Here is a 22,971-nt window from a genome sequence, read left to right as displayed (position 1 = left end):
TGCCAGAGGGCTTCACCCCAACTCTCTCATTCAACCCTCAGAGCCACCCCATGGTGAGTACTGTTATCCCCATTTTACAGATGGGGAAACTGAGGCCCACAATCAGAGAGCTAGTGAGTGGCAAAGCCACATTTCCAACCCAGGTGGTCACTCTCCAGAGTCCATGGTCCCAACCACAGAGCACTGGACAGGGAGAAGTAGTGTGACCTTAGACAAGCCCTTCTACCTCTCCAGGACTCAGTTTCCCCATCTGTAAAATGGGGGAATAATGCTCCCTACCTCACTAGGTTGTTGCATCCAAAAAGAGGAGCAAGGTGAGGGTGCCTAGGAAACCCGAAGACTGGCGGTGATGCCACCAGCCCCTGGGCTTTGTGCCCAAGGGGGATCCTTAGTCTAGGCTCCTGCCTCAGGGCCTTTGCACAGCTGTCCCCTGCCTGCAACAGCTTTCCCGAGGTCCCTGAATGGCTTCCTCCCTCCCCACTCAGGTCTCCTTATCAGAGAGGCCCACTCTGGTCATCTCCTCTAAAAGCCTACATGCTCCCCACCCTCCCTCACCCCTGCCTCTCCTTTACTGCTCTCTTACTAGCACTGAATGCTAACCTATGATTCTACTGATTCATCTTCATCCAAATCCCCCAACTCGACCGCAAGCACCCCAGGGTAGGCTTTTGCCCATTTTGTCCACTGTTGGGTCCTCTGTGCCTAGAACAGTAGCCAGCACCTAGCAGGTGTTTAATATTCATTTGTCGAATGAATGAGTGAACAAGTGAATGAGTGAGTGAGTGAATGAATGAATGAATGTGTGAATGCATGCTATCGACTCTGACCAAACTTTCTGCCCCCAAGCCTCAAATACATATATTGAGTTTTCATCCCAGTTCCCCAGAACCCACCTGAGCCTCTCAAACAGCTGGAACATTCCCCAACCGTCCCATTCCCAGGAAAGCCAGGGCGGGCTCAGTCACCCCTCAGGATGCTCCTGGCTCCACCAACCACAGCTAAAGGTCTGGAGGCTGGGCTCCAGCCCGCACCTACAAATCATGCCCAAGTGCTGGAGGGCAAGCCGGAGGGCCTCCCTGAGCCTGGATTCCTTCGCCTATAAAACAGGAGTGATAATGTGGGGGGCTGTGTGAGGACTCCATGAGGAAGGAACATAATAAAAAGGGATAACCCATTGTATTGGCATCCATCACATCCCAGAACACCATCTTCATTACTTGAGTATATCATTAGCTCACGTGAAGGAGCTGTTATGTGGTTGTTGTCAACCCCACTCGGCAGCGCAGAGGGGTAAAGTCACTTCCCAAGGCCACAGCCAAGTACATGACAAGGCCAGAAGGCAAAGTGACCTTGGGCACCCAGTCAGCACATTCCACAGACAGTGGGTCCTCCCTGTGCCAGCCCTTCCATGGTCCCCCCACCCAGGCCAGTCCCTGTCGAAAAACTTCCAGTGGCTTGGGCTGCCCTGCCGTGGCCCACCAGACCCATCTGTACAAGCTCCCCTCCCCGCAGCCCAGCTGTGCCCCCGCCTTGGTTCCTAAACACCCCTGCTCCTTCCCGCCTCCGAGCCTTGCCCGAGCAGTGCCCTCCACCCACATGCCCTGCCCTTGTGCCCAGCAATGTTTCATCATCTCGAGTCTGCATCTCATCTACACTTACTCGTCCTTTGGTCCTGTGCCCTCAGGAGGCAGACGGCATCTGTCTGTTCACCATTGTGTCCCCAGTGCCTGGCACTCAGTGAACACCCAGGAAATACTGGCTCAGAATAAAACTGTTCCTCCAAGACCTTTCACCACCACCTTCTGGGCTCCATGCCATCCCTCTCCGGCTCTTGTCCTCCAGAGTGCTGCCTAGGCCTGCAGCCTTGCCCTCTGGCCTCATCTCTTATCCTCACCCCAGCTCACTCTGCCCCAATCACACCGGTCTCCATGCTGCTCCTCAAACACACCACGCTCTTTCCAGCCCCAGGGCCTTGGCACACGCTGTCCTCATGGCCAGGACACTTCATCCCATGGCTCACTCTCTTGCACAGAAGGCCAGAAGGCCTTGCCAGGTCACTGTTCCTAAGATAGACATACACGCAGGTACACACAGGTATACACACACACAGACCATCCCCTTACCCTGTTGGATTTTTCTTTACAGCACTTAATACTCACCATCTGCCATCACATTCTACATTTATTTACTTATCATCTGTATCCCTCCAGCCCAAAATCTAAGTTCTGAGGCTGGAACATTTTCCATCTTGCTTCCTGTTAGGTACACAGCTTAGGCCAGCAGCTGGCATCCGGTAAGTGCACAATAAATATATGCTGAGTGAATAAATGACTGCAAGATGGATAATCAGGGTGGAAGCGTTAGACCCTGCAAGGGCTTGGGCTTGGAGAGCAGCTCCCGGCCTCCCTAGAGATCAGCCCTGGGTGTGCGTGCATGCATGTCCGTCTGTCTGCCTCACATACACACTCCCTGCACCCACATCCAAGCCTCCGTTGCCCCACCACTCCATAAAGAGCCTCTCAGGCACCACCACTTTCCCCGCCTCTGCCCCACCTCTGTGGGAACAGCCTCTGGGACTCGGCCCAGCAGCCCCGCCTCGTCTCCGCAGGCCCTGAGATCCAGCCCTCATCCTCACCTGTACACATAGGGCCCACGCTCCCGCACCTGCGGCTTCTCGCCCTTCAGGATCTCATTGGGGTTGATCACATCGAAGAAGTAGGCGGAGAGGTAGAACGGAACGGGGATCTCCTTCCACATGCTGAAGGACAGGCTGCTGGGGTCGATGCGCACGTTCTGCAGGGACAGGATGGGCATGCCTGGAAGGGGCACGTGGGGCGCCTGCCCACCATGCCCCGTGGCCCCCAGCAGCACTGCAGGGAGAAAGCCCTGGGCATAGGCTGCTCTAGAGCCTAAAGTCCACAGAATCAAAGGTAACACTAAAAGGTGTGACGGTCAGGCTGGGGTCACCTTGGCAGGGCCACGGCACCCCGTCCTTTAACCTATCGTTGCCCAGGGCTGCCATGAAGGTGTTCGGTCCACTGGTGAACATCTGCACTCACTCGGCTTTGACTAAAGGAGAGCACCTTGGAAGATGTGAGCAGCCTCATCCCAGCACCCGAACGGCCCTCTGAGCCAATGCTGAGGTTTCCCAGGTAAGAAGAAATCCTGCCTGTACACTGCAGTACCCACCCGGCCTGAGATCCCCGCCTGCCAGCGCCCTGCACACCCCAGGCCTGCCGGCCCCACAGCTGCACGGGCCAAGGCCTTAAAATAAAACACTTATCAGGGAACCACGGCAAACAGGGGCAGGGAGGAGGACACCCCATCTGTGCCAGTTTGAATGTATTATGTCCCCCAAAATGCCATTATCTTTGATGCAATCTTGTGTGGGCAGACATATTAGTGTTGATTAGATGGTAATTCTTTGGTTGAGTGTTTCCATGCAGATGCGACCCACCCAACTGTAGGTGTACTGGTTTGTATATATTATGTCCCCCAGAAAAAACCATGTTCTTTGATGCAATCTTGTGGGGGCAGACATAGTGGGGATTAAGTTGGAACATTTGGATTAGGTTGTTTCCATGGAAATGTGCCCCACCCAACTGTGGGTGATAACTCTGATTGGATAGTTTCCATGGAGGTGTGGCCCCGCACATTCAGCATGGGCCTTCATTAGTTTACTGGAACACTATATAAGCTCAGACAGAAGGAGCAAGCTTGCTACAGCCAAGAGGGACACTTTGAAGAATGCACAGAAGCTGAGAGAGTAGCTGCAGATGAGAGACAGTTTGAAGACAGCTGTTGAAAGCAGACTCTTGCTCCAGAGAAGCTAACAGAGGACAAACACCCCAAGAGCAACTAAGAGTGACATTTTTGAGGAACCGCCACCTAGAGAGGAACATCCTGGTTAAAACCCATTTTGAAACAAGAACTTTGGAGCAGACGCCAGCCATGAGCCTTCCCAGCTAACAGGTTTTCCGTACGCCGTTGGCCATCTTCCAGTGAAGGTACCCGATTGCTGATGTGTTTACCTTAGACACTTTATGGCCTTAAGACTGTAACTTTGTAACCAAATAAACCCCTTTTTATAAAAGCCAATCCATCTCAGGTGTTTTGCATTCCGGCAGCATTGGCAAACTAGAACAGGAGGTGATGACTCTAATTGGATAGCTACCATGGAGGTGCAGCTCTGCCCATTCAGCGTGGCCTTGATTAGTTCACTGGAGCTCCATAAAAGCTCAAACAGAAGGAGCGAGCTTGCTACAGCCAAGAGGGACACTCTGAAGAATGCACAGCAACTGAGAGAGGAGCTGCAGTTTACAGAGACATTTTGGAGACGGTCTTTGAAAGCAGACTTTTGCTCCGGAGAAGCTAAGAGAGGACAAACGCCCCAAGAGCAATGAGAGTGACATTTCGGAGAGAAGCTGCAGCCTAGAGAGGAACGTCCTGGGAGAAAGCCATTTTGAAACCAGAACTTGGAGCAGACGCCAGCCACGTGCCTTCCCAGCTAACAGAGGTTTTCCGTACGCCATTGGGCATCCTCCAGCAAAGGTACCCAATTGTTGATGCGTTATCTTAGACATTTTATGGCCTTAAGACTGTAACTGTGTAACCAAATAAACCCCCTTTATAAAAGCCAATATATTTCTGGTGTTTTGCATCCCCAAAGCATTAGCAAACTAGAACACCATCTGACAGAGGGCTGCTGTGCATTCCTGTAAGGGAATGCGGACTCCGCACAGCCAGATGAAGTCATTCATTCATTCACCCATTCACCCATTCACCCATTCATTCATTCATTCAACAAGCACTTACCACGTCAGGCTCTGTTCTAAGAACTGTGAATGGGACAGTGAACAAGACAGACCCAAATCCTCACCTTGCGGGGCTTATTTTCTAGTGGGGAAAAGTCAGATGTTCGACAATTAAGGTGAGATCTGTGCTAGATGACAGAGAGCGGAGAAAACAAAGCAGGGGTGGGGAAGAGGATTGCAAGTTTAAACAGGAAAGTCAGAAAGGTGAAATGTAAAAAAAAATAAACAAAAACCCAAAGCCAAAACAAACCAAAATAAAAACTAAAGGCAGAAAGGGAGGGAACCACATGGCTTCCAGGAGAGACGACTTCCTCATTAAAGAACAGCCAGTGCCAAGGCCCTGGGGCAATGCCCATAGGGCAGGGTTAGCTCTAAAAAGGAACCAGGCCCTGAGACGTGGCACCACCTGAATGGGCCTTGAAGGCATCTGTTGTGTAAAACAAGCCAGACATAAGAGGACAGATCCCATGTGATTCCACTTAACATGAAATATCTACAATAGGCAAAGTCATAGTGACAGGAAGTTGGTTAGAGGCTAACAGGGGCCAGGAGGAGGGGACATGGGGATCACAGCTTAATGGGGACAAAGTTTCTGTCTGGAGTGATGACAAAGTCTGGGTGATGGATGGTGGCGATGGCAGCACAACACTGTGAAGGTAATTAATGTCACTGAACTGTACACTTGGAAGTGGTTAGAGTGGGAAACTCTGTGTTGGAAACAGATTACCAGAATAAAAATTAAAAGCAAAAAAGGCCACGAGCCAGAGAGACGCTTAAAGGGATGCTGAGGCATGGCGGGGCAGCCGGTGGGGCCAGAGCAGAGCTCTGAGGGGCAGCAGTTCTGTATGAAAAGCCAGAAATGCAGACCTTTGTGTGAACTCTCCCCACTCATAAAGGTTGGCAATAACTTCATTTTCCTAAAAGGCCCAAGGAAAGGGGCCAGAAGCCAACTCCCCGGGTTTGCCTGCAACCCCTGCCTCCTCCTCCAGCTCTGCAGTCCTGTGTTGCAGGGAGGACCCCAATCTCACTGCAAACCCCACCCCACCCATCCCCACAGCACTCACAACCCTCACAGCTCAGGCCCAGTGGAGCAGCCGAGCCTGCCAGACAAATGCACGCAGCCAGACATCGCCAGGTGAGCGGGCCAGGGTGGCCCACGTCACCTTCCCCCTTCTTTTGAACGTGGCCTTCAGGACAAGGCCGGCCACGCCCACTGTTCCCAGAACAGTGAATCCACGGGCAGGAGCACTGGAGGAGGTAGAAGACCAGAGCTTGGTCTAGTCGGACCCACACAGCATTTAAATGAAGCAAAATTGAACTCACTGCCAAGAATTAAAAATTGTGGGATTTAATATAAAATCCAGATTTGTGGGTTCTCCTGAACAAAATCAGGAATCAGACTTGCCTTTGGTAAGCACGTCTTCCTACATGCTGGGAACAGCCGCCAGGGTCGGTTCATCTTTACAACCCAGACATCCAATAGGGGCAAATAAACATGACCAATAAACATAACATTGACAACAAAGTAACCAAATGGGCATTTCCCCAGCACGCAGTGTGCCAGGAATGGTCCACACGCTGTCTGCATCAGCACTGCACCAACTTCTTTGAAACTACCAATATTATTTTTGTTAACCCCACATAACAGATTAGGAAACTGAGGCACAAAGTTCCACGATGGAGGGAGATGCTGCCAATAAGCATTTAAGGGCATCAAGAGGGTCTGGGAAGATTTCCTGGAGGAGGGGGTGCGTGAGCTGGATCCAGAACGGCCCTGCCGTCTCTGCTAGATAAACACTGCATGAGTCCACTTACATGAAATATCTGGAATAAGCAAATTAGTAGAGTCAGAAAGCGGATTAGAGGTCACTGGGGATGTGGGGAGGGTGGAAGGAAGAATTGTTGTGGGGTGAATACGGGGTCTCTGAGTGATGAAAAGGTGGACAATAGCACAACATTGTAAATGTAACAAATGCCACTGAAGTGCACATTTAAAAATGGTTACGATGGCTATATGCTATGCAGCAAAATTAAAAAAAACAAACAAACAGAACTTTCCCTTCACAGCCTCCCTCCCCAGCCTCAAAGGTAGCAGGGCCCGGAGAAGCCTTCGGAATCCCCTTGAGCTTTCCACACCCACAGCCTGCTCATCGTCGTTTTGGGGATGAACTGAGGCCAAGCCTGAGAGTCGGCAGATAGAGCCATGTGTCTGTCTGTCCTTCCCACAGAAGGGTCTTCGGGACTATGGGTAGCACTGGAGCCCACCCCATTCATTCAGCACCCAACTGTGGGGGTCCTCAGTGGTCCCAGCCCTGCCCCTCCCAGCTGGGTAACCATGGATAAGTCACTGATCCTCCCTGGGCGTCAGTCTCCTCATCTGTTTAAAATGGGAATAACGATTGTGCCCACCATGTAGGGTGGTCATGAGGGTAAATCAAGCACACACAGGGAGAGCCTGGTGGGCCCGGGGGGTCTACAAGAGCAGTCTAGCAGCTGCCTGGCATGAAACAGCCCTTCCTCCTCTCCACCGACTTCCCTCCCCCGCCCCCTGCCCCAGTGGATGCTGGACTTTGCCCTGCTTTTGATCGGCAGGATAACTGTTTTTCAGTCACATCAGACCAGAGGCATCTGGGCCAAGCAGCTGATTAGATATCGGCACTGGAGAAGCTCACGGCCTTTCGCCTCACATTACCAAATCTGTACCCTACCCCTCCGCCTACCCCAAGGTCAGAGATCCAAAGGTCGAGGCCCTGGAACACAGAGACTGAGAGAGAGTGCCACAGGGGTACCTCCTGGACGCCACTCCCTCTCATCTGCCCAAACAGACCCCAGGAGGCCGTGCCTGGACAGTCAGGAAGGCTGCCTGGGGGAGGGATCTGACCTCCGAGAGGAGGTCTGCCAGGAAAAGAAGGGGAGGGCATTCCTTGCAGAGGACACAGTCTGGGCAAAGGCTGGGGGACCTTTAAGGGCACAACCTGCCTAAATGTCCATCAATAACAAATATGTGTTAAAAACAATGAAACACAAAAACAAACCAAACTGCTGTATAGCCATACAGTGGAAGGCCACTCAACAAGAAAAAGGAGCAACTACTTTTACATGCCCTCAAAAGCAGTATGCCAAGAGGCAAAAGCTAGACAACAAAAGGTATGTAGCTTCTATTTGGTCCCATTTATAGGACATTCTAGAAAAGGCAAAATGATAGGGACAGAAGTCAGGGCAGTGATTGCCAGGGGCTGGGGGTGGAAGGAGGCGACTGACTGCAAAGGGTCCTCAGGGGGCTGTCTGGGGGTGAAAGTGTTCCCTGTACTGACAGGAGCTGTCAGGCACGTGAGACGCAGCCACCTGACAAGACCTATCACCCTGCACACTTAGGTAAAAAGGACGAACATGGGGCTGAGTGAGCGAGAGACTCAAGCACAAAAGGCCACAGATTATCTGATTCCACTTCTATGAAATGTCCCACGAGGCAAAGCCAGAGAGACAGAGCAGGACGGGGGCTGGGGGGTGCGGGGGACTGCCGAGGGGTACGGGTTGCTTTACGGTGACGAAAATCAGGTGGTGCCAATGGCTCCATGACTCTGGTCCATGACTCTGGTTAACCTACCAACATGACTGAATTGTTTAAATGTGTGAAGTCTATGGCATATGAATTTCAAATTAATAAAAGCTTTTTTAAGAGGATGAAAGTCACTGTGTGTAAATTATTGTCTGTAAACAGACCTGGGTATGTCAGAAACAAGCACTATTCCTAAAAAAGGAATAAATGCTCACCCAATTGTGGAGAAGAAAAGAATTTATTCACGGTCTTGCAAGAACGGGCGCCCAACCAAAATGTGGAGGTTGGCGCACAGAACAATAGACCCAGCAGTATTTATTCCCTACACCTAACCGCAAGTCCCTCCCCTGTTTCTCCATTGGCTGGATACTCCAGAGGTTACATTCTATTCGACAAGCCTAACTAGCGCAGCAAATTTGAAACATGCAGCCTGCCCAAACTGGAAACATTTGAAATACATTTCCCTTGCAAATTTGCAACATTAGGAACCCTTGGGACAAATCTCCACCCCTGACTATAATGGTTATGCCCAGGCCTCTTTAGAGCCAGTCTGGGCTAGTTTGGTAACAAGTTATAAGGCTATTTTGGGAACCTCTACCCTGCGTCTCCACCTTGTAAGGATAGTAGATAGTGGGCGGATAAGCAGGGGGACTGACTGTGGATTACAGTTTGTCTTTTTAACCTTCTGCCAATTTCTTAACTGCCCCACCCTGCAAGGCACACCTATTCTGTGTGAAAGCAAAACTTAATTTCATTCTCACAGGTATAGAATATTTTTCCATTGCCTCAGAAAGTCCCCTCAGGCCCTCTGCAGCTGGTCTGGTTCCTATGTGGCTTCTTTTGCGCAAATTACTGTTTCTAAGAGTCATCTTTTTTTTTTTTTGCTGACAAGTTTCCCTTGTATTAATGGGCCAAATCAGTTGATGGACACTTGTGTAGCTTCCAGTTTGCGGCTATTCTGAACAAAGTTGCCAAGAACTCATAAAATCGCACACTTAAGATATATGCATTTTATTGTAAATTTTATTATTACTTAGTGGAGCTGATTTAAAACAAATACACAAAACTGTAAAGCACACACACATTCACACTTACAACTACAAAACACCCATGCATCAACGAGCTATATTTACTACTATGAAACAACCTCTAGAATATTTTGGATTAAAAAAAGCCAAGGGCATGTATTATTACCTTTAAAACACAATGCAGTGATCTTAGCTCAGGAGGGAGACACACAAGAATTCACCCTGCAGGGTCCCATTTGCCGGCAGTTCTAGAACAGGCACCGTCAGAGTACAGCAAAGGAAGTTAGAGGGGGAGGGGAAGGGGGCATGGCTGCGGGCTCCTGGGGAGGCCAGGAAGGTTCTGTTTGCTGACCAGGGAGCGGGCTGCACGGGGCTCCGTGCACCCCGTTCACCAAGGTGTTCCTGTTCAACAAGTGTGCTTTTCTATATGTACATTACACTTGTGAGAATTAGATTGAGTTTAGCTTTCACACAGGGTGGGGGCAGCTCAGGGGAATGGCAGAGGGTCAAGAAACCAAGCTATAATCAGCGGCTGGTCCTCCTGTTTATCTGCCCACTGTCCTTGCAAGGTGGAGATTGGGGGGGTGTAGAGGTTCCTTAAACAGCTTCATAAGTTGTTACCAAACTAGCTCAGACTGGCTCTGCAGCTCTCAAAGGAAAGAGGGGTGGAGACTTCTTTCAAATGTTCCAAGTTTGCACAGGAGACTTTTTTTCCAAATGTTTCCAATTTGGGCGGGCTGCATGTTTCAAATTTGCGCGGGCTAGTTAGGCTTGTTGAATAGAATGTAACCTGTGAAGTATCCAGCCAATGGAGAAACAGGGGAGGGACTTGGGGTTAGGTGTAGGGAACAAATACTGCTGGGTCTATTGTTCTGGGCGCCAATTCCCACATCTTGGGTGGGCGCCCCTTCTTCCAAGATCGTGAATAAATTCTTTTCTCCACAATCAGGTGAGCGTTTATTCCTTTTTAGGAATTGTGCTTGTTTCTCACACACTTCAATAGGAAGCTTTTGAAACTATAATGTAAAATTTTTAAAATGAGAGATTAACTGCAAATTAAAACAAAATACCTTTTCCCAATGACAGGCAAAAGCTAAGACACCTGGGAAAACCAAGGCATGGTGTGGAGCTGGGACCATGGGGTGCTGTGCCCGGCGGGGAGAGACCTGCTGCAGGATGAGGGGGTGCTCCCGTAAGAGGCTAAGGGCGTGGCACAGCCAGCCTTTGCAGGTCCTCTGCTCGCACCTGGCATGGAGCAGTGGCTTTCCAACACCAACTGTCATTATCGTGCTACCTGGGGTGACCAAGACAGAAGTTTCACAGAAGGACACCCACTGTTCCCTCCCGATGCGACTTCAACTCCACTGGCCAAACTCCTGCTCTGATATTCTCTTCTATTCCCCAATGGTTTCCAAATGCTGGTCCCCACCCACCCCAATGACTTCCCCCCCACTAACCAAGCACACTCCACAATTTGAAAATTCTGCCCTAGAGAAATTCCCAGGTGGGTGCAGGGAGCCTGCAAAAGAATTATCATTGGTCCCTCAAAGAGATAAACAGAATCACTACAGCAGTGAACAAAATAGACAAAAAGACCATCCTTTCTAAAGAAGCCCTTCCCCATCACAGTCTATCCATCACTCTCTTTTATTTTCCTGGATACCAATACTTGAAATTCTTACGTATTTGTTTCTAAGTCCCCCTCCCTGCTGCCAGGAATGTAGTCATGATAGACAGAGTTTGAGCAGCCACCTTGGGCCAGGAGGCAGCCTTGAGAACAGAAGTCATATGCAGAGGATGGTATGGGAAGAAAAATAGAAGAGAGGATTTCCCATGACTTCATGGAGCCACCCCACAGCCCCAGGTGGCTAGTCATCAGAGAAATGTCCGTTAAATCCACAACAAGATCCTACACCATAAACCAAAATGACTAAAATGAAAACAATCAACAATACAAAATGTTGGCAAGGACATGAACCAACCAGAATACCCACACACTGCTGGGGGAAGTGCAAGATGTTACAATCACTTTAGAAAACTGATTGGCTTATCTACTAAAGTTGAACACACTTTCCCTATAACGTAACAGCCCCATTCCTAACATTTATCCCAGAAAAATGAAAACACAGGGCCACACCAAGACTGTACACGAATGCTTTCAGCAGCTTTCCTCATAATAAGCCCAAGCTTCAGACAACACAAATGTCCATAAACAAGTGAAAGGAAAACACATGGCGGCATATTCACGCAACAGGATCTCCTGTTTCACACAGGGACACCAATGAACGGCAGGAGCATAAGGTTGTGCAGAAGCAGCACTACACTCAGCAGCACATGCCACGAATCCAGTTATGTGACATGCAAGAGAATGGGCAAAACGACTCAATGGTGACAGAACTGGGGGCAGTGGTGCCCTGGGGGGCTGCTGGGAGGGAGGGGCGCAGAGAGCCCTCTGTACCTCGCTCCAAGTGATCTTATGAGTGTGCACAGCTCTGCACAAATCCAACAGCCTGTGTGCTAAGCAGAGGCCCTCTCCTGCAGACACATTACAAAAATCCTCACGATGAGAGCTGAACACACCGTGGCCCATCAAATCCGCATTTCTGAAAGCTCTCTCCTGTCACCCGAGGGGCAGGGAAACTTTCCAGGAGGGTGCTGGGCAACCCGGGAGAGAGGAGGGGGCCGCTCCCAAAGGGGCTCTGACACTGTCATCACAACGAGCCCCTCCCGGCCACCTCAACGTCTGTCCCCCCACCCCTACCCCCATCTACTAGCAGTGGCCTGATTCAACTTCCTGTGCCTCGGTTTCCTCATCTGTAAAATGGGGATTAAAATGGGCTCTATCTCAACAGTGATAGCAGGACCCCCTGATCGTGATAAGTGGCACCTTACCTCTGGGGTCTTCCTCCCTGACCACATGACTTCGGGATAATCATGAAGGAAACAAGAGACAAACCCAAATGCGGGGCAGTCCCCACAATCCCTGCTCAGTCCTCCTCCAAACCATCCAGCTCACCAAAAGCGAGAAAAGCTGAGAAACTGCCCCTACCTATAGGAGCCTGTGGAGATGGGACAACCCAATGTAACGCGGGCTCCTGGATGGGATCTGGGATATTAGGGAAACACCAAGGAAATCTTCATAGACCGTACACTTCAGTCAATATTGGTTCATGAATTGTAATAAACGGAGCACAGCAACGCAAGATGGTACTTCCAGGGGACGCTAGGTGTGCGGTGTATGAGAACTCTCTGTACTAGCTTCACAATTTTTCTGTAAATCTAAAACTGTTCTAAAAAATAAAGTTCATTTAGAAAAAGTGGGACCAATCCGATAGGGCTTTGGTGAGGATCAAACCAGTGTTGAGCTGAGTCATATTAGAATTAGAGGGAAAAGAAAAAATGTGTACCCCACTTATAATTATTTCCAGAACATTAAGAGCCGAAAAAAATACTGAAAAATTAAAAAGGAGATGTATTAAAACTTAAGAAATGTTTAGGTTTAAATACTTTATTTACACCCAAAGCAGAATTTATTCCAATTTCACTCTCCTGGTTTTAATGGAAGCAAACTCACTGTGTGTGTTTCCTGTGGCTGTGTAACAAATACCACCAATGGAGAGGCTTAAAACAACACAAAGGTATCCCTTTACAGGTCTGGAAGTCAGAAGGCAAAAGGGGGACCTCACGGGGCTGAAACCAAGGTGTGGGCAGGGCTGCACTCCTTCCAGAAGCTCTGGGACAAACTGTTTCTTGCCTTTTCCATCTTCCAGGTCCTCCCACATTCCTGGGCTTGGGGCCCATGTCACCCCAACACTGGCTTCCTCCACCACGTCCCTCCCCTGCCTCTTCCCCCCTGCCCCACTTCCACAAGGGCCCCTGAGATCACACTGGCCCACGTGGGTCACCCACACCAATCTCCCCATCTAAGACCCCTGCATCTGAAAAGCCCCTTTGGTGGGTTGAGGGCTCATAGTCACAGGTTCCGGGAATTAGGCTGTAGGCATCTTTGAGGGGCTGTTATTCTGTATACCTCCCTGACTCAGAAACCCTGGGGTCCTCTTCCAACCAGACACATCCCGGCACTGGGCAGTGTGACATCTGCCCCCATGCCAACTCCCCATTCTTCCCCAGGCAGGGCCCCCTGGCCACCACACAAGCGTCCACCCTGCACAGACAGGGGGTCCCAGGTCCCCCACCCCCCGAAAGAGGCCCAGCTGTCCCCTTCAATGCCAAGCCCCACACACAGGATGGCATTGTCCACCCCACTTTTGTGAAACCTTTTATATTTGCAGCCTAAGCTGCCCAAAGAGAAACGCCTCACAGGGGCATCCCTGACGGGCAGGACCCACTCCAGGTGGCTTCTTTCAGGTGGCACAGTGGGGGGGGGGTGTCTTTGTTCTAGCAACTGGGACCTAGAGAGCAAGGGGCTGTGATGCTGGCCGCACCTCCAGACCTCCAAGAGCAAAGAAAACCCTGGCTTGGTGGGACAGAGGGTGGCAGAAGCACATCTGAGTCATCCATAAAGGAGGGAAAATCCAGGAGCCACCTGTGGATGGGCATGGCCCCGGGAAGACCCCATGGGCATCGGAAGAGCCCTGGAAGGCCAGCCTCCCCATCTCAGGGCAGCACTGGAACCCAGGGTCTCACCAAAAGCTTGCCTCAAGAGCCAGCACGAATCCCAGTCCCAGGCCACTAAATGCAGACACCCAAGATGTAAATATACCCAACAGAACCGACAGCAGGGCCTCCAACCAATCCTTGAGCACCAGATTTTGTCACAGCATTATTCACAAGAGCTGAAAGGTTTTGGAAGCAACTTAAGAATCCAGCAACTGACGAATGAATAAACACAGCGTGGTCTAGTCATGCAATGGAATATTATTCAGCCATTAAAAGGAATGAAGTTCGGATATATCTTCCAGCATGGCTGAACCTCAAAACGTTATGCTCAGTGAAAGACGCCAGGCATAAGAGGACAAATGTTGAATGATCCCACTTACATGAAATGTCCAGAACAAATTCACAGGTATACAAAGTAGACTAGAGGTTGCTGGGGGCTGGGGGAGGGGAATGGGGAGGGACTGCTCAGTGGCGGCAGTTTCTGTTCCAGGTGATAAAAGAAGTTCTGGAAATAAGGGTGATGGTCACACAATACTGTGAATGTACTTACTACCCTGACTTGTGCACTCAAAAAAAGGTTAAAATGGTGAATTCGGGTTATATGTATCTTACAATTAAAAAATGGAAAAAGATTTAAAAAAAAAAAAAAAAAGCCAGCAGGTTCCAACAGGACAGTCTCGGAGAGAGCAGAGGCAGCCAGGGGTTAGAGCAGGTCGAGGGCCTGGGGGCCCCAGGAAACTTCCTGGCTGGGCCAGGGCTAGGAAGCAGGTACGCTGGTGTCTATGCCTTGTGCTGACCACCAGGCCACACCCCTTCAGCCCCCCAAAAGGGACAGAGCAGCAAGGGGTTGCAGGCCTGGGAACTTCTGAACATCTGAGCAGCTTAGAAATGCATCACTACACTCTAGAATTATCTTGACAACAGCCACGTGGCCATGCTTGGGGCGCTGGATCTCCTCTGCACTGTTGTGTTATTGTCTGGTGTGCACCTGTTGGAGCCGTGGTTTGCAAAGTGGGACCCATGGGCTGGCAACATCAGCATCACCTGGAACTTGACAGGTATGGAAATTCCCAGGCACCACCTCAGACCTGCAGATCCAGACACTCAGGGGCTGGGGCCAGCAAGCTGTTTTAACCAACCCTCCACGTGCTCCGATGCATGGTAAAGTTTAAGCATTACTGTTGTAGAGGTGCTTACAGATGAAATGATGTCCAAATCACATGGGAAGAGGAATGCATGGGTTTCATGACTATGGGTGCAGCTGAGGGGCACACAGGAAATCATTACTCTCTTCTCTCTATTTTTATATATGTTTGAATGTTTCATAATAACAAGTTTTTAAAAATCACTTAAAACATCTACCCACCCCACCCCCAAATAAAACAATGAAAAAACACACAGACCAGATCTTCTGTCTTCCTGAGCAACTGCACAGTCAGCCCATGGGTCGGATCTGGCCAGCAGATGCATTTTGGACCACATAGTATTTTCAAAATAATGCAATGTGTTTTCAAGATGGTAAAATCAGTAGATCAATGACAGATTCCTGACTTCTTTTCAAAAACTGGGAGATGTACCAGCACTGAGCCTGCAACCCACAGGGGTGAGCCGCAGCTGCCACAGACCCCACCACCCCCTATTGCCTCACACTGGGCTTCTCCACTCGTTTAAGTGGCCTGCATGTCCCTTTCAGGCAGGCAAACAGGCAGCGTGTGATCCCTGTCCTATAGTAACACAGAATGCGAACACAGCAGTCATTCATTCTTTCATTCATTCCAACCCTACCCGAGCATCTAATCTGCTTAAAGTTGGTGCTTAGTGCCATGAGGGGCAAAATCAGTCAGACAGTGTTCCTGCCCTCGGGAAGCTGAACATGAAGCTAAGAGAGGACACGATATTCATAAATGACTCGGACACAGAGTAGGAAGAGTTCAGGGGCATCAGATGTACGTACTGACACACGTTGGCAAGCAACCAGAACACTCATGCTGCTGGGGGAGGCTCAATGGGTGCAACCACTCTGGAAGAGGCCATGCAGCATCTACTAAAGCAGCACACACCCTGCCCCAGTACCCCGTAAGCCCCTTCCTAAGACTACCCAACAGAAAGGAAAGCATATGTCTACACCAAGAGGCGGGCACGAATGTCCCAGCAGCTTTATTCCTAAGGGCCCCAAACTGGAAACGACCTAAACAGTACTCAACACACACTGGGTTATGGTCACCTAGGAACCTTCTTACAGCAACGAGAAAGGTCCACATACACCAAGGGTGGCTCGCACAAACCTAACGTCAAGCAAAAGAAGCCAGATGCAAGAGTGTCGACTGCGTGGTTTCCGCTGGCAGAGGTCAGGGTGGTGGTTACCCTTGGTGGTAGAGCAGCTGGAGAGGGATACAAAGGAGCTCAGGGAGCTGCTATTTCTTGACCTGGGTGCTGGTTGCTTCAGTGCATCAGCTGTGAACTTCCAGCACGTCCAATCCATGTCAGGCTCATGGAGGGGATGGCTGGCTTTACTGCGTACTCAACGTGGCCAAGCCAAGCACTAAACAAGTGTATGAAGCACATGTGGCAGACGCTGTCCACTGCCTACCCAAAGGTTATCTCTACCCTCTCTCACCCTATGACCCCTGCTACAGAACCCTGAGTTTCTAGTATTGGGAAGAAAGCCCTAAATCTCAGGGAACGTGGGCCCAGACTCCAGTCCAGGGGAGACCCTGCTCTGGCCAAAGAGAAGGGAGGGTAGGTCTATTGGGGGCTTCTGGGAAAAATTATTCTTACAACAAAAGAAACCTGGGTGGATCCCCTCCTATGCGCCATCCCTCTCTTCTGGCTTTGACTGATGTGTGAAAACATGATGCCCAGTGCTGTGGCAGCCATCTTGAGGCCATGAGGGCAAGGCCAAGTGAGTCACGAAACACTGACATTTAGAGCTCTTGAACAAGTCTGGAAACACCTACTACCTCCAGTCTCTTATTAAGTGTGATCATAAATGTCTATTATAGAAGCCACTTAGAGGCAAGTTTTATGTTACTTGCAGACCAAAGCATCCCATCCCATTCTTTGACTTAACCCTAACAATCACTCTTTGAGATAAGTAATGCTATTAGCATCATTTTACAGACGAGGAGACTAAGGCACAGAGAGATTAAACCACTCATCCAGATTAAACCCAGCAGTGGCAGAGGGCCTTGAACTTAGCCTGCAGCCTGTGCTCCACCCACTGGGTTCTACTGCCTCGTGAAGGCTTGCTGCTTGGGTGAACAGGTGAGCATCCCAGGGAGGTGAGGAGAATGCTGAAGGCACGTGCAGGTCTGCTTCCACGCCCCCAAGACCAATCAAGCACAATCTCACCCTCCACCTCCCAAATCAGGGCTTTCTGACCCCCAATTACGCCTCCACAATGGGATCTCCAGGCATCCCAAGTATATGTGCTCTTTTGCAAATGCAGTCTCCACCATGGCGGAGTCAAACCCTGCTTTCCCACAAAAGTGAGGTGGAATATGACTCTCCCTTCAAACTCCTTAACACCATCTCTACAAATAATAAAGTCAGTTGTTCTCCACCAGAACATTATTCCTCTCTACTCTTAGAATAGGGTTCAGCAAACTATGGCCATGGGCCAAATCCAGCCTGACGCCTGCTTCTATCAGCACACAGCCATTCTTAAACGGTTGGAAAAATGAAAAGAATACTACATCATGACACATAAAAATTGCATGAAATTCAAATTTCAATGACCATAAATGAGGTTTTCCTGGCACACAGGTGTGCATTTACGCATTGTCTGTGGCTGCTTTGATGCTGTGGCCACAGAGCTGAGCAGCTGAGGCAGAACTTGAGTGGCCTGCAAGGACGAAAAGGTTTACTCTCTTTCGCTTTACAGAGGAAGTTTGCTGATCCCAGGCCCAGACCATTCAGAAAGGGCCATCCCCCGCCATGGCAGCCCAGGGGGATCAGGAGGTAGGCTCCGAGGGTAGGGGACAGTGGAGACTCAGGTCCTGCTCTCCGCTGGCTGGCTCCACCTCAGTCTCCCCACCTGCCCCCTGGAGACCTGAAAGCCCTTCCTCCTACCCCAGGAGCACAGACAGAATCGATGCCCCAGGACACGGGTTGCTCTGAAGAAGGTACCCAGGTGTCAACACCACAGAGGGCTGTTGCTAAACGAGCATTCCTTGGCTGCCCGCTGGCCCAAGTTCAAGAACATGTCCCGAGGCTTGCCAAGGTCTTGTAAAGTGGGGCAGCGGCAGTCCAGTCATGTAGGAATCAGCAGCTCTGGGCTGCCTCCTGCAGCTTTTGCAAGAGGCTCAGGGTGTCGTCATTTCAATGTGGCCAGACTCCAATGGGCCCGCACCCTCATCTCTCACCTACAAAGCCACCAGAAGGGGCCGGCACCCACCCTCCTTCTAGATTAACCCGGCCGGGACGTTAAGACCAGGTTGACACCCCACACTCCCCGCCTGCTCCTGCTGTCCAGCCTTCCCTGTTCCGCTCTGACCCTTCTACCTTGGAGAAGGGCTCGCTCACCACGGCGCTCCTCACACAGGAAACCTAACAGCCAGCTTCGGTTTCTCTCCTGCCCTTGCCCCCCAGGCCAGCCCCCTGCTGCTTCTCCCCCAAAAAGAGATCTCAAGTCTCTTTATGTTTCTACTGCTCCATGCTGGGCCAAGCCACCACCCTCATTCCTGGACAGGCCGCCTCCCTGCTGGTCTCTCCCCTTCCACCCTGGCCCCCCAAAAATCCTTCCTCCCCACAGCAACCAGAAGGCTCTTCAGGCCTGAGTCAGATCCGGGCTCGCCCCTGCCCGTGACCCTCCAACGGCCTCCTTCCAAGGCCCCTGCCCGCCTCTCGCCTAGGATCCCCAAGCCCACTGGCCTGCTTCCTCTTCTCCAGTGCCGTAGCCCCTGCCCGCCCCTGCCCACCGCTGTCGGCAGTGCCACTCCCACTCTCCCTCCTCCTCAGCTCCAATGGCCCCTCCTCGGCGAAGCCCTTCCAGAGCACCCAGCAGCTGCTAGATGTCAAATGGCCTTCCTTGTTCCCGTCGAAGCCCTGACCGTCCTGTGCACGTGTTTGGTGGCTTGTTCACGGGCTGTCCCTCCCACTAGAACGACAGCCGCTGTGCACAGGACTTCACCGTGCTGTCCCCAGCAGCGGCCCTGGGGCCTGGCACACAGGACGTGCTCAGCCAATGCAGGCTGAAGGCTCAGTTCCCCAGGAGAGGCCCAGCCCCTCCCCTCCTGTCTGCACCACGCGGGGTGCATAAGCCCGCTGCCCTGAGCCCCTCTGGCTGATTCTCCCCTGGGGTGGGTCCCATGCATCAAATGGGGGTGGCCATCACGTCTGCCCCCAGGCAGCGAGGAGGAACCCAGGGCCAGGGATGCGAAGGGCTCGCTCTCAGGTCTGCAGCGAGTGGATGCTGCCAACACTGCCCAGTCCCACCGAGACCTTCACCTGGCCAGGTGATGCAGACCCCGCTTGCCTCAATGGTCCCACCTGCGGGGCTCAACCAGCCCACGAGCTGAGGGCATCAGACAAGGCGGAGATGTGGCAGAAAGCAAGGCTGGCTGCTAATGAAGTCCACCCTATTAGAGGGATCACGGATCCCCCCACACCCCCCGCGGAGCTGAAGGAAACACACATCGGAAGCCGACCAGGCCCTGGCCCCGTCATCACGGGCCTGGTCTTTCCTCCCTCCCCCAGCAAGGACAGAAGACGGTCCTGACTTCTATGCTCCCCACACTTATCTGCACCCCAAGCGCATACCAGGGCTAGTGACGGAGTGCAGAGGTCAGAGACGTCAGTCCCGGAGGCAGCTGCCAGCCCCCGCCTCCCGGGTCATGCTGGGTTTGTCCCCTCCTGTCCCAGGCTCCCCGGACAAGCAGAGCCTGGCACAGAAGATGCCAAGGGAGGCTCCTTCTGGGCACTTTCCTCACCGAGTCCCCAGCGCGGCCCTGAGAAGCCGATGCTAACGTCATCCCGCCTGATGGGAAGGTCACTGCCTGAGGTCACGACAATCTCCAAAGTGGACGCCAACGTCATCTGCCTTACGGATGGGGAAACCGGGGCTAGAGAGGTCACTTCCCAAGGTCATGACAATCTCAAAGTGGACACTGACATCATCCACCTTACGGATGGGGAAAACGAGGCTAGGGAGGTCACTGCTCAAGGTCACAACAGCCTGCAAAGTGGATGTGGACATCATCTGCCTTACAGAGGGGAAAACTGAGGCTGAGAGAGGAGATGGATCATCTGCTAGAATTTGGTCCCATTAGCTTAACCCCTACCCTTTGCTGAAATACTAAACCACATATACGGAAATAAACACAGTAACAAATGATATTTTTCCATCCTTTTCATTATTACCTCCTTCGATAAGGTAGAAAGAGCAGGTGCGAGGAAACTGAAGCAAGAGGTTTTCCGTGTGTGTACCTCAGGGCTCTGATGGCTGGGACCCCAGGCCTCCATGGCCTGTCTGAATTAACAGCCACAACCGCCTTGACCCAGACCACCTCTGGTCCTGAAGGCAACTGAGCGTGCTCCAGGCCACACCCACACACTTCACATCCACCAACCCTCTCACCCTCAACACAGCAGCTCTGGGAGGAGGGGGTTAGTCTTATTTCCATATTCCAGATGAGGAAACCAAGGCTCACAGCATCCCAGAAGCATCGTCACAGGGAGGAGAGACCGGCTGAAGAATGGGCTCCTGTAACAGGGCAGCCACACCGATCTTCCAAAAGGGAAAGAGGGCCTAGAAATCCAGATGCAGATGCAAAATCTGCCAATCTTTATATGCTGGAAGCTTCCTCAAATTTGTTTTTTTTTTTAAATTGCAGCATGAGCCAAGTGAAACACATCTCCAGCCAGGCCTGGGCCCCCATGGGTGGCCAGGAGCAAAGGTTCTGCCCCAGGCTCTGCTCCCACCAGCAGCTGTGTGACCTTAGGTTGGCACCCTAACCTCTCTGAGCTTCTGTGCCTCCACCGGGAAACAAGGAGCACTGCACCTCGGGGGGTGGCCGTGAGCATCGAGTGAGCTAAGGCCTGTGCCACACTCAAAGCATGTGCTCAGGCAATGCTGGCTACTGCTACCAACATCATCCCTCCTGTAGTGGCTGAGCTGTGGCCCCTAAGGATATGTCCTCCCAGAATCTGTGAAGACCTTATTTAGAAAAAGGCCTTTGCAGATGGAATTAGTTAAGAGTCTCTAGATGAGGGCTTCCTGGATTGGGGGTGGGCCCTGAATCCAATGACTTGTGTCCTTTGAAGAGGAGAGGACATGGAGACACAGGGCATGGCCGTGGAGACGAGGCAGAGTCTGGAGGCACGCAGACACCAAAGAACGCCAGGGCCACCGGAAGCCGGTGGGGGGCAAACAAAGATTCTCTCCTGGGGACACCTTAACTTTAGAACTCTGGCCTCGCAGATGGAGAGAACACTTTCTGTTGTTTCAAACCCCCCAGTTGGTGGGTATTTGTTACAGCAGCCCTAGGAAACGGGTACACCTCCCAAGAAAATTCCAGAAGACACATGGGTATTTCCCATTTCCAGGGGCAGTTTTTCTGGAACGGACCCAACCTGTGGCACACATGTTAGGAAATGCAGCCCCAAGAAAGGGGGTCCTGATGTCCGTCTGTAGATGAGTTATGCTCTGGAACAGAGATCTCCAAGAGGCAGCCCTGGGTGCCAAACCCAAGGAGCGGAGAGCAGGTGCCCACAGGGGCCAGAAAAGGGCATGGCTCTCCCCATGCACACACACACAGATTTTTTCCAGGAAAAATGACAAGACGCTATTAACCAAAATGACCTTCGGGGAGAGGACCAGGTGGGACTCAGGGGAGCAATTACTTTCCCCACTGTGCCTTCCTGAACCTCCTCTTGTGTACACTTTCCATTTCTGTAATCAAACCCCATCTTCTTTCCCTTGCCATTTTTTCATGCCAGCAGGAGTTGTCTGGGCAAGAGCTGACCCTGCTGAGCTCACCCCATCCTGCTCTTGTGAGAGAACATGTGAGAATGCCGTCTTGCCCTTTAGTTGCTGAGAGAGGAGAAAATCTGGCTCACTTTGCAGATGAGGAAATTGGCTCTCAGAAGAAAATCGGGTTCCCACGGAACCGAAATACTGGGGCCTGGATCTGAAGTTGAGTTCCATGGGTCCGAGAGTCAGGCAGGCACAGTGCACACGGACACGCTGCCGTGCACTCAAGGGTATCCCCATAAACTCATGTCCCCCTGGAACTTCAGACATGACCTTGTTTGGAAAGAAGGTCTTTGCAGAGGTAAGTAGGTAAGGATCTGAGACCATCTAGATTAGGGCGGGCCCTCATTCCGATGACCAGCATCCTAGGAAAAGGAAAGGACACACAGACACAGGGAGGAAGGCCATGTGAAGACAAGGCACCGAGGAGGGGTGCCGCTGTAAGTCCAGGAATGCTGGGGATGGCTTCCAGAAGGAACCAACCCTGCCCACACCTTCATTTCAGACTTCTAGTCTCCGGAACTGTGGAAGCCTAAATAGCTGTTAAGTCACCCAGTCTGTGGTCGTGTGTTACAGCAGCCACTGGAAACTAATACACGCGTGTGCAGTTCCCACCAGGGCGCCCGCAAGCACCTTAGGGACCCCTAAGCCCGTTCCCAGGCAGTGGGGGTGGGATGGCGAGTCATCCACTCTCCCCTGTCCTCGACCAGAGCAGAACCTCATCTCAGGGTGGTCGGCCAAAGGATGGGGTACCCCAACCTCCCCACATCAAACCCTCATTCATCAGGGGCCAAAGATTTCTTTCCCCCACTGTTTAAATGTGGAATTTCTTTTTAAAATCATATTCACACAGCTGTAAGAGCTAAATCATTATACAATCCTTATTTAAAGAACAGCACCTTCCAGTGTCCATAGCAGGATTATTCACAGCTGCCAAAAGGTGGAAACAACCCAAGTGGCCATCAACAGATGAAGGGA

General features: G+C 51.4%; 1 protein-coding gene across 5 annotated transcripts in view; it reads right to left on the bottom strand.

Moving 5' to 3' along the window:
* Positions 1 to 22,971, bottom strand: part of SCARB1 (scavenger receptor class B member 1) — a 71,185-nt gene that overhangs the window by 29,008 nt on the left and 19,206 nt on the right. For all 5 annotated transcript variants that reach the window (XM_037816782.1, XM_037816784.1, XM_037816783.1 and 2 more), the window contains one exon: positions 2,636 to 2,793. In XM_037816782.1, the coding sequence (XP_037672710.1) occupies positions 2,636 to 2,793 (158 nt within the window). The remainder of the gene's footprint in view (positions 1 to 2,635; positions 2,794 to 22,971) is intronic.

Source organism: Choloepus didactylus, chromosome 23 (assembly GCF_015220235.1).
Source record: "Choloepus didactylus isolate mChoDid1 chromosome 23, mChoDid1.pri, whole genome shotgun sequence".
NCBI classification, from domain to species: Eukaryota; Metazoa; Chordata; class Mammalia; order Pilosa; family Megalonychidae; genus Choloepus; species Choloepus didactylus.
This window is presented reverse-complemented; position numbering and strand designations above follow the sequence as displayed.